Source organism: Megascapheus bottae, chromosome 22, assembly GCF_031878675.1.
Source record: "Megascapheus bottae isolate mThoBot1 chromosome 22, mThoBot2.hap1, whole genome shotgun sequence".
Classification (NCBI taxonomy): Eukaryota; Metazoa; Chordata; class Mammalia; order Rodentia; family Geomyidae; genus Megascapheus; species Megascapheus bottae.
The window spans coordinates 4676227-4688761 of NC_143530.1; the positions used below are offsets into that span (position 1 = coordinate 4676227).

Sequence of the window (12535 nt, forward strand, 5' to 3'; positions counted from 1 at the left end):
AGGGCTGGTGTCGGGGATCTTCCTATGTGCTGTCATTTCTAGGCACAAACTGAGAATTGATATTTTAGTTTCCTTAACCTCATGAGGTTAAAAATAAAGTTTGTATTTTCCCAAATGCTTAATAATCCAATACATTTTAATTAAATTCCTCTTATGAGTCCTATAGTGCAAGCAATATAAACACTCTAAATGTTCAATGATGGTTTATTAAGTTATTACTAAATGCATGGGTGAGAAATCTGGTTTCTATCTAGGAAACTCCTATTTCATCACCCAAAATATAAACAGCACTGCAGACAAACAGGCACAACAGTGTAATCCTGGGTAAGAAGCCAAAAGTAAAAATATATTTATATATATATGTATATATGTACATACACAAAGCTTATGTGTCTTACACAATCGGGGAAATAGTGACTGTGGATACTACAAAGCTAATTTGTCCCTCTCAAATAGTTTATCTTACAGGTTATTTGTAAAGATACCACCATATTTATAGTATAGATCTCTTTAAAAATAATACTACAATTTCAATTTTTAAAAAAAACACTATTGTTATCTTTCCTTTTTATACAGATTCAGTAGTATTTTCAGGTAAACAACAAAATGTTTGCAATCCCAGCGCAGTAAGAAGTAAGGCCTCTTTTTCCTCTTTTTTCTTCTTTTTATATTGGCAAAACAATATACATACATACATATATTATATGTATACATATATATATGTATACATATATTATATGTATATAGCCTTCCTCCATCTCCCTAAGATTTCAACATGGTTCACAGGCTTGTGTAAGGAGTCAGGAGAGGTGCTCTGCGTTGTCTTTGCATCCCTGGAACTGGAAGGACCCTGGGTCCTTGCTGCCTCACGACAGGACAGCCTTTTTCAGCTTTTCTATTTCCACCTAAAATGTAAAACATAAATTGAGTGACATAAATACCCTTTCTTTGCAGAGAAAAGAGACTTACAGCTCAAGGAAGAACTACAAACTGTGAAAGGAGAAAGAACTACATTTATTTTATTCACTAATACATATCTTGAGATTCAAAAAAATATTTTCTAAGTTGAGTGTCGGGGGTCTTTCGTCCCCCATCCCTCTTGACCAGCAGGAGGGATAGGGAAAACATGCCCCAACCAGGATGAGCCGAGAGAGGAGAGGGCCCACTGACCGCGCGCACCCAGCCCTCCCTCACCAGAGGACAATCAGACAAGTCAGGGAGATCCCCGTCAAGGCAGGAACTCTCTCAAAAACCCCCTTGAGGACCTCCCTCCAGCTCATATAGGGTACTGAAGCCTATCAGCACAGAGGTGGGCAGCACAGGGAGGTCCACCTGTTTACCCTCACTCTAGGTCTCAGCAGAGAGTGATAAAGCCACAACACATTCGTAACCAATGGTAATCAAGTCTCAGCAGAAAGTGATTCACAATACCGATGATAGAGCTCAAAGTATAGACATGGCGTTACTTGGCTCCCAGCAATTGGGGATGTAGCTCAATGACAGAGCATTGCCTGATCAGACAAAATGTCATGTGCCTGAGCACCCATACTATACAAAAATACATTCACACAAAAATGCTACATGAGCAACACAATGTGGCAGTCAACAAGAAACTTATAAAACTGCAACCATATACGAGAAAGCATCCAATGAAAGGACAGTATAATCTGCAGTAGAATCAATCACACAGGGAAAAGAACATGACCATTTATGCAGTCTAAAATCTCAATAGTGTGAGAGATGAATTACCTCCAGATTACTCCTCATTGTCTTCTCTTCTTCTAACTCTTTTCGTAGTTTTTCCAGTTCTTTCCTAAAAACAAAGCATTACTATTAAATCTTTAATAATTTAAACAGGTACTCCAACTCAGCACAAATGCTGTGTTATCAATGAAATGACGCTCTCTCCTCAATTCCATCCACCTCCTCTTCCACTGAAAACATTCTATGCACTTCCAAATTTCTCTAAGTAAAATGTTGCATGGATGAATGCACATATGTATGTGTAATCTGCTCCCACCCCTCATTTTTAGATTACTTCCTATGGCTGTAGATACCCACCACAAACCATGTGGCACACCTTTCTCCACCTATATACCAGTAGACACTTCCCTATTCTCCTGGTGATCCTTTACTCTAATGGACTAAAAAATTCACTCCAATTTTATTTTTCCAGAGAAACTCTGAGAAAGACTTCTAAAATGCATAGCATACACCTCAAAGTACATACAATCAGAAAAAGTTTTCACTCCACCACTAATTTAAGGGCCTCTGTAAGCAAACCTCTGGGTCCAATCAGTACTTCATTAAAGCTAGTACACTTGGTATCAAAAAGGATAAAATATCAAAATCCAAAATCAGTAGAATTGGTATGACATACTCAGTATTTACTTAGGAATAACTCACAGCTCTGTCAGTTAAAATTCATAGTAACCCAAATTCAAAACAGATGAACTGCAGAGTTCAAGAAACTCTGTGTAATATATGCATTGTATGAATGATATAAAACATTTTAAGTAGCTATGCAAGTTATTTTTTCCATCTAAGAGATATTCAAATTGTTCTACAAACTACAGTACCTTACACTGTTAATCTCAATATTGTCTTTCATAAGTAATCCTAGCCAACTGCAAAAATGGGCATTTACTGGCTCAAGGTAACTTGGCCCTGGAAATAAACTCTGTACTATATTCTAAGAAACCCTTTTAGATGGAAACTGACACTGCCAGTTTCCCTTTGATGTGTCACCTGCTTTTGTAGGATTAAGCTTACAATGTAACAAAGTTAAATAAAGCCAACAGCTTTTAACTTTCTGAACACTTATTTCTTCATTTAAAAAATGGCAAGCCAGGCACTGGTAGCTCATGCCTGTAATCTTAACTAGTCAGGAAGACGGCATCTGAGGATCATGGTTCAAAGCCAGCCCAGGTGAGAAAGTCCATGAGACTCTTGCCTCCAATGAACTACTCAGAAAAAGTGGGAAGTGCTGCTGTGGCTCAAATGGTAGAGGCTCTAGCCTTGAGCAAAGAAAGGTTCAGAGACAGCATCTGGGCAGAGTTCAAGCCCCAGGACAGGCAATAAAAAAAGGGGGGAGGGTGCAATTTCATGCCTGTAAATATAGCGATATAAGAAAATTGAAGTTCAAGGCCAATCTGAGCAAAATACTCATTTCTGGAGACTCATCCAATTAACTAGTGAAAAGTGGGACTGGAGACATAGCTCAAGTGGAAGAATAACAAGCCATGAGCCAGCAGGTCAAGCTAATATAAGACCATATTAGAAAAATAAATATGTATTTCAAATATTTCAATCTATTTCAATTATTTTCAGAGTTAGGGGTTTAGCACAGGGGTTCAGAACTTGCCTAGCATGTTCAAGGCTTGATTCTCAGCACAGACAAGTGACAGATGCAGAGCTAAGGAGATGACAACACATCCACTTTGTAAATATCTAACTTAATTGCAGCAGAAATAATGATCAAAGTCATTCTGAGATACATGCCGTATCTAAAAAACAATATAGTTTACTTATTCTTTGAAAGCCTAATTAACCACCATGTCCGACCAATTTTCTAGCCTACACATTACATATTTCTAGCCTAAATGTAAACATATATAAGGCACTTCTTTAAAAAACTGAGCTGTGGGGGTGGGGGGGAGGGAAATGGGGACCAAGACATGTGAAAGGGTATCAATGTATGGGAATTAATGCACACTCTATCTGGCAAATATCATGTAACCCTTCTATTAATTACAATAAAAAATATATTAAAAAAAACAAGTTTTCCTATTCAAGTTGTTTTCGAAAACCAAAGAATTATAAGTGACAATTTCATGGAAACCTTGGTGACTCTAGAGACTTGTCATACTAGATCTTCAGTGGATCAAAGCCTATGTAAAGTAGTACTCCCAAGAGAAAACACAAGCTACTTACCCATGATCCTTTTTCAGTGCCTCCACAAGACACAGCAATTCAATAATCTGGGCTCTAAGTTCATCCAAGGTATTTTGCTTCCCATCATCTGTTTCTAGTTTTGCTTTTATTTCTAATGGAGTTAGGAAAGCAGTTGTAGTGGCCTTAGATGCACTTGAAAGTGTTGGAAGAGATGGCTAGAAAGGTAATAAAAAGGGTTTTTTTTTTTTTACTGATTTTATTTCTATATTTATGTTAGACTAAAGTTCAAAAAAAATTTTATGATAAAACAATTTAAACAGACTAACCATTCCTAATCTGAAATTTTTACACTGGGCTACAAGTATGGGCTTGTAGTTAAGATGAAAGCATACTAAATATATACAATATTACCTTAAAGCTACATGTATACATATACATGAAACAAATGAATTTCATGGCTTCTCAAGTCTCATTCGCAAAATACTTCAACTCCTACAGATGAGTGTTCCAAAAACCAAACAAACCAGGAAATATAGAACATTTTCTACCCTGTTTGGAAAATGGATAGTCAACCTACCCTTAGAAGGTAAGTAGCAAATCTGGAAATTCAAAGGACACTTTAATGTTCATCACTAAAAATACCACCAGACAACTAAACTCACAATCAATTGTGATTATTATGAAAATGCTAATTGCTTTAATTTTTGTGTGTGTGTGTGTGTGTGTGTGTGTGTGTGTGTGTGTGTGTGTGTGTGTGTGTCATATGGTTTGAATTCTGGACTCCGTCCCTGAGTTCAAGGCTACGGCCTTACCCCTAGGCCTGGGAGTTGTCCCTGAATTCTTCAGCTCAAGACTACGGCCCTACCTTAAGCCACAAACCCACTTCTCGTTTGGTAGCAGTTAACTGAGATAAGAATCTCACATTCTTTAGTGTGCCTGGGCTGGCTTGGAACCTTGATCCTCAGATGTCAGCTTCCTGAGTAGCTAGGATTACAGGCGTGAGCCACCATGCCCATCTGCTTTAATTTTTTTATTTTTAATCCATCAGATTTATACATGAACAGATTGATTGCCTAGTGGAATATCTACAAGTAAGAATGTCTTAATATTAGGGTGCTTTCTTGATTTCATATAATAAATACATGGCTTAAAATGTCCAAAAAGCTTCACATGAAATTAATTATAAAAATATTTTGGGGGACTGGGAGTGTAGCCTATTGGTAGAGTGCTTGCCTAGCATTCACCAAGTCCTGGGTTTGATTCCTCAGTACCACATACACAAAAAAAGCTGGAAGTGGTGCTGTGGCTCAAGTGGTAGAGCTCTAAACACTTGACTTGCTCAAGGACAGTGCCCAAGCCCTGAGTTCAAGCCCCAGACTGGCAAAAAAGAAAAGAAAAGAAAAAAAAAGAAAAGAGAAAAACAACTTCAAGCTCATAGGTCCAAAGTCCATAGCTTAATTAAAATTTGTCATTTCAGTAGACTGCTGATAGTATATTTGATAAACTGGAAGAGTAGTTAGGTGAACTAAGCAATGGAACTAAAGAATAATTAGACATATACGTAAGCACATGTGCTAGTTAAAATTATCTTAAATAAAAATGATATGCTTAGTAAAGACATTAAAACCATAATAGAGATCCATGTAATCTGGTTCCTTCCAGTACATACTCAGTTCTAAGCAAGTTAAGAGCCAAACTAGGTGAAATGCAAATGCAAAACAAGTGATTAGTCACTGACTTGGTATCCCTCATAATTAGTTTATATACATATATATATATATATATTTGGGGAGGGGAGGGCAAGTCTTGGGCTTGAGCTCAGGGCCTGAGCCCTATCCTTGGACATTCTCAAGGCCAGAGCTCTACCACTTAAGCCTTAGCACCACCTCCAGCTTTTTTTCTAGGTATGTGGTACCCGGGTCTTGGTGCAAGCTAGGCAAGTACTCTATCGCTAGGCCAAACTCCCAGCCCTAGTAGTTAATAATTTATGTGGCTTAATTTCAGAGTACATATTTAGCAAGAAAATTTAAAGAGACATGTTAGATTTGCCCTTAAAATATGAAATACTGGGGCTAGGAGTGTGGTCTACTGGTAGAGTGCCTGCCTAGCAGCTTGAAGCTCTGGGTTCAATTCCTTGGTACCACATACAGAGAAAAAGCCAGAAGTGGTGCTGTGACTGAAATGATAAGAACTCTAGCCTTCAGAAAGCCCAAGGACAGTGCTTGGGCTCCACGTTCAAGCTCCAGGACTAGCAAAAAACAAAAAGCAAAAAAAAAATTTGACATACTGAACACATCACTCATTTGAAATAGCAACCTCTTCTCAAAAACACTTGCAGAGTCATGTGGCAAGTGTAAACAATCAGTTTTCAGTAGGAATGACTTTATTTCTGAGAAGGGATTTTCTTTAGGGAACTGTGAATTCCATAATAGTGATGTTCACAAAGAATTTTATGGAGTACACAAATCTTAGACCACAACGCATCTCACCTTTATGGAATAGCTTGTCTCCCTTTTAAACTCAGATGATTTAAAGTTGGCACTATCTTCTTCTTTTGGCAACTTCAGAGTTTTTTCTGGGCTTTGAGTTGGCTAAATAATTTTTTTTAAACAAGAAACAGAACTGATCAAAGAAGAAAACAGTAGTAACTAGGTAATAAAATAAACTTTATACTTCTTGTGTTATTCCTATTCCTGATAGCCCTCAGTTGTAGCTGGATGCTACACAGTTTCAGGCTAAATAACACTTTCACATCTTGAGTGCTAAAGGAGATTGCATTACAATAATTAAAAATTTATTCATTTAGTTTAAAGCTTCTTTAAGTTAACTGGGAAACTTTGAGAGGCAGTACCAATATTTAGGATTTTGGTCTTGGTGTTTGTTTGAAATTCTGAGGCCTCAATTTCAATCTTCATTGTATTGTGATTTCCTTTTAAGTGTATTGCGCTAAGTGAAACTTGTCAAATAAATCTTCCTTTTCAAAAGTGAAAAAAAAAAATTTATTCATGGGCTGGGAGTTTGGCTTAGTGGTAGAGTGCTTGCCTAGCATGCATGAAGACCCGGGTTCGATTCCTTGGTACCACATACTTAGAAAAAGCCAGAAGTGGTGCTGAAGCTCAAGTAGTAGAGTTCTAGCCTTGAGAAAAATCCAAGGACAGTGCTCAGGCCCTGAGCTCAAGCCCAGGACTGGCAAAAAAAAAAGAAAAAAAAAAAATTATTCATTTAGGTAGGTTAAAGACACTATAGGGTTTGAGAGTAAATATATCAATATTAAAGTACGAACCATATTCCAGGCAGAAAATAGCATTTTTTTTTAGGAGCTCCCAAGACAAGTACAAAAACAAATATCCCAGTAAGAAAAAAATCTTTCTTAAAATGAGCATCCAATACTCAATTCTAATCACTGGCAGATTAACAACTCTCATATTCTCTGTTGGCCCCGTGTTCTATTATGGTCTTAGATTTCTCTGTTTATGATTTCATCCTTACTTCTTATTCCACAGTCTTTTTATGGGCATGCCAAAATGAACATAGCTCTTTTTCTGTATTTTCTTAAATGCCAGGATGTCTATAGCTATCTTCCTAATTTGTAAACTCCAGTACAGTGATAAACCCTCCTCATTCTAATCTCCAAATGGACTCTGGCTCAACTAAAGCATCTGTATCTTACTATTAGTATGTATGACTCACCGAATGTCCACCATTGAAGCGGCCAGGCAACCTTCTCCCCGGCATCTTCGGTCTGTTTGCAGTGAGATGTAGCAAGTTTTCCGAAGAAGATATGTCATCAAAATTTACAACATCTAGAGAATAAAAATTAACATTATCTATTGATAACCACTTAGAAATCAGTGTTCCTTTTTCTTTAAAAAAATTATAAATTAAAGAGTATACCACTAATGTGAAAGTTTACATATTGATCTATTCTTTGCATATACATTTGGAAAACAAGACTTACCCTTTAAACCGCATCCTCTCTATTTTACAGTGTAATATTTTTATTAACAACGTTGTTGTTTCCAATACAGATTTAGACCTCAAAAAAAAAAGTTCTTAGGGAAAGATAAATCTGTACCATAAATTTTTGTAATATACAAAGTTATTTATCTTAAAGTTCTTGCTTATTAACAAAAAAACATGGTTCATTTAAATGCTGATTCATCATAGCATATCACAAAATCTACATATAAAATGTGTTTCAAATATGTCAACTAGTGGACTAGCATTTGAATTTTCAGGATTCATCTGTATCCAGTATCCCACTGTACTAGCTAATATAAACTGAAGGCATGGTGTGTGCCTTCATACATATATGTGTTTCTGTTGGGACTCAAATTCTTCAGAGTTCTCTGTGTCTCAGATCGAAGGCAATCAAAAGCAAAGATCAAAAGCAAAGGTTTGGGCCTTTGAGCCAATAATTCAGATTCAAGAGAAATCTGGTTAACTCATAATTTGAAACAAATGCTATGTAATTGCCTTGAGTTTTTCTAGATGAGCAAGAAAACATCACTTATGAGGCTTCTAGTCCCTATATATGATAGAAGAATCCTTCTGGCCAACTGCTGATCCTTTCCTTCTGTGGTCACAATAACCTTCCTGCAGCCAAGATTCCAAGCTAGGAATAACGGCAGCCACAGTGTTCTACATGGTAACAGTAGCCTCGTCTAATCTGCTAGCACTTTGGACATCATCACTTTCCTAGGTGGTTATACACTACCAACACTCAGATATCTGTTTCTTTAAAAGACAGTTGTCATTATCAACCTCAAAACATTCATCAAATTTTATGTACAAATTTATAGAATTCATGGAATTCTAAGAGATGAAAACACAGGTAAGGCAGAAAAGAGGCATTACTATTTGACTATTTTTACTTGTTTCCACAGGTTACTTTCTGTGTTCTATCTGGGGATAGTCACCAAGCTAATACATCACAACACTCATAAGTTTCTTTCAGTATTTTGTCTCATAAATGTCAATAATAATAAAATAACACTATAGTTAGGTATTATTACATAGTAAAAAATGTATTAATCATTAAATAATTGGAAAGGTTTGACTTAAAATGTATCCATTAAAAATTCTAAAAGACAAAGTTCAATTCACTAGCAAGGAAATAACTGATACGTTTCAAAGGTAAATTAAGAACACATTGAATCATGAAGCGTTAAAAATATCCTTTTATAGTAATACATTCTTATTAACAACCTACCAGAATAATGCTTTCAAAAATAAAATACAATCAAATTTGGCATACAGAGATAATTTTCAAATGCATATTTAAGCAACTTGCAGGAAGAAAAAGAAACAAACTGAAAAACATGAAAGAAATGAAGAGAAATGAAACTGAAAGGGTAAATGATTTACAAATTATACCATGTTCACATAAAATGCCTTCCATATATCCAGTTTTGGTCAACAACACCAAGACAATTTTACCATTCTCAAAACTCTCTCAGGTTCTCCATTTAGACCACTGGGTGAGTTAGACAAACAGTGCACATTCTGGACTCACAAGTGACAAGAACAGTCAAACCCTCAACTCTGGCATCATCACACTTCCAGCCACTTACACTTCTGCATGTTGCTGGACAGATGTGGAAGTTTCTAACAGCCAAATGAAACAGCCCATTTGGGAAGAAAATAAGATGATCTTTTTTCAAGTTGCCAATGTTCTTTAAAATTTTTTTTAAGATTATAAATTAAAAAAAAGACCATTTTTCCATAATGGATTTATTTTAAAATGGAAAACCAAAAGGATTAGAACTGACAAACAAACATGTACACTTCGAGTAAAATTACAAAGAAAAAAATCAATGTGCACCACCTATCTACTAAATATACTATTTTGATTTCTTTTATAAATTGTTCTCTTACCAACATGGAGAAGGGTAGGATAATTTCCTGACACGTAAGAAGGGAAACATGGCAAACAGGCTAGGAAACAAAATCTGGAAAGAAAAGCCAAGGATAGGAATGTCTAGAAAAAAGACTAAACCAAAAAAATTATTTTACAAAGCAGGAAAAAGGAACAGTTGTAGAATGAACAGAAGCATTTCAATGTTTAGCATATGACAGTCATTGCAGGTTATCCAAACATACATAAGATACATATTTGATTTATGACTTTCTTCTCCTTTGTCTTTCAAGAGAAAAAGTTTAAAATCGATATTAATTTCAATACACATTAAGCTAACATAATGAGAAGCCTTTTTACTAATTACTAAGTGAACAGGACAACTTCTAAAATGTTAAGAGGCCAAGGTTATAAAGCAGTATTTTAATATCTCCTAATATAGTTGTCAGTAAAATTAAATTCCCTTTAAGCCAAGTAACTGTCTTTGCTACACTCCAGTAATTAAAACAAAAAAGGACTTTTCCTAGAAATACGCTGCCAAATAGTATTTTAATATATTTCACTTAAAAAAATCAATTCAATACAACCTTTAAGGTATTTCATATATGTGTATTTGATTAATGACTTATGCGATGATACTCTATAATTTGATTAAGAAAACTATTACAAAAAATTTTCTTGAATCCTAGTTTAGATACAAGATCACATTCATAATGTCTCTGACTCAAAGCCAGGCACCAGTGGCTCAAGCCTGGAATCCTAACTATTCAGGAGGGCTGAGATCTGAGGATTGTGTTAAAAAAGCCAGCCTGGAAAGGAAAGTCTATGAGACTTGTAGGGTATTAACAAGTAAGAAAGCTAGAAGTAGACCTGTGATTCAAGTCAGAGGGCACCAGGCTCAAGTAAAATGGCTAAGGGACAGTCCCTAGGCCCCAAGTTCAAGCCCTAGCCCCAGCTCAAAGTAAGTAAACAAGTAAATAAATAAATAAATAAAGTCTACTATTCAAAAGGAAACATCAGGAAAATCCCACCATAAATTTCATAGTAAATACTGAGAAACCTATTCAAACAAAAATAGGCCAGCCTTAAAATAAAACTGAAGTTTATCCATTTTCCCCCAAAATTTCCATTGAATATTAGAAGAACTTGTCAAGTAAAAATACCAATCAATGGGCCGGGAGTTTGGCCTAGTGGTAGCGTGCTTGCCTAGCATGCACGAAGACCCCAGTTCAATTCCTCAGTACTACATACATAGAAAAAAAGCCAGAAGTGGTACTGAGACTCAAGTGGTAGAACTCTAGCCTTGAGAAAGTCCAAGGACAGCCCTCAGGCCCTGAGCTCAAGCCCAGGACTAGCACCAAAAAAACCCTAAAAAAACAAAATAATCAAATCTAAGGAGGTTACATACACTCTAATTACAGTACCTCACCAATTGAGCCTACTCAATAAAAGAGCTATGTTTATCCTAAATTTTCTATTTAGTGCTTTCAAACTAATTTTAAAAATAATTCTACTTCTCAGGAAATTCACTATTTAGAATAATTTGGCCTCGTGAATTTTATAATTAACTGGTAGTGCCAGTGATATTTTCCTTAAAGCCAATTTCAATGAAGCTTTTGAAAAGGAGAAAAAAATTACAACATAGTTCCTAGTTACTATATAGTAAACCACTGTGTTGCATGCTGTGGAACTGTGGACTTTAGTTATGCCATGTTTTCTGAATATTCTAGGAATCACACATACACACATGCACCAAGGTCAGTTTACGTATGTATATATTATCTCAAACATATATATGAATATTTATATATAGCTTATAAACAGAAAATATAAGAACAAACTCGAAAATTCCTATCTTTCATAGATATATAACAGAATGAGAGGGATCTAACTTGAGGGACGAGTGGAAGAAAGACACACTCATCAGAACTTCAACGTCCCATTTTCTAGTAGGCATAATAACCAATCATTCAATAATTTTCAGAAGAGAGATATGGAAAAGAAACTAACCTAAGACTATTCCCTATTTCCTCCATTTTTAACAGCAGTGTACTTTTTATTGTAAATCAGCTCAATATTACTTTAATAAGAGAACACTGAATAAAAGGTTCCATATGTTTTACATTTCAAGCAAGCTAGAAATATACATTATGTCTAAATCTAATGTCACATAGAATTCATTTTAGTGACTAAAAATACCTCACAAACAAGGGGTAATAACTTTATAAGTACAGGTAGAAGAACATTCTTAATCTGAATGTATAAAATAAAAAACGATCAACTATTTTTAAGTGCTAGCATGATTCTATACTTGACCTCAGATAATGGGGTCAGGCAGTCAAAATAAAGACAGATGAAAAAATACTACATGAAATTATCTTGAAACAATGTGTGTAAAATATATGACACAAACAAATCTCATGTTTAATCATGTTAGTTAAAAAAAAACTGAAATCTGAGTGGGATGCTATGCAGAGATATAAAGGTGACTACTCAAAGCTATCCTGGACAAAAAGTTAGCAAGACCCTATTTCAAAGAACATGCTAGAGTACATACAGTGCATGTATGTAGTCCCAACAATGCAGGAAACAGAGGTATGAGTGTTTTAGCCAGAAGCTTGTCCAAGCAATAAATACATAAATACCAGAACAAACAAGAGGCATGGCTCCAGTTATAGAGCACTTGCCTAACAAGGCCCTGAGTTCAAACTCCAATGCTTCCTAGCTACCTATCCCCTTTCCTAAACACTGTAATACTTATTTCTAGTGAAAGTTACTACAGAC

General features: G+C 35.6%; 1 protein-coding gene across 2 annotated transcripts in view; it reads right to left on the reverse strand.

The window, feature by feature from the left end:
• Positions 1 to 742: 742 nt before the first annotated feature.
• The window catches only part of Cd2ap (CD2 associated protein), a 40759-nt gene continuing 28966 nt past the window's right edge, over positions 743 to 12535 (reverse strand). For both annotated transcript variants that reach the window (XM_090355517.1, XM_090355516.1), the window contains 5 exons: positions 7585 to 7697; positions 6384 to 6485; positions 3934 to 4109; positions 1750 to 1813; positions 743 to 905 (listed from right to left, as the gene is read on the reverse strand). In XM_090355517.1, coding sequence (XP_090211643.1) covers positions 867 to 905; positions 1750 to 1813; positions 3934 to 4109; positions 6384 to 6485; positions 7585 to 7697 — 494 coding nt within the window. In that variant the 3' untranslated portion in view covers positions 743 to 866. The remainder of the gene's footprint in view (positions 906 to 1749; positions 1814 to 3933; positions 4110 to 6383; positions 6486 to 7584; positions 7698 to 12535) is intronic.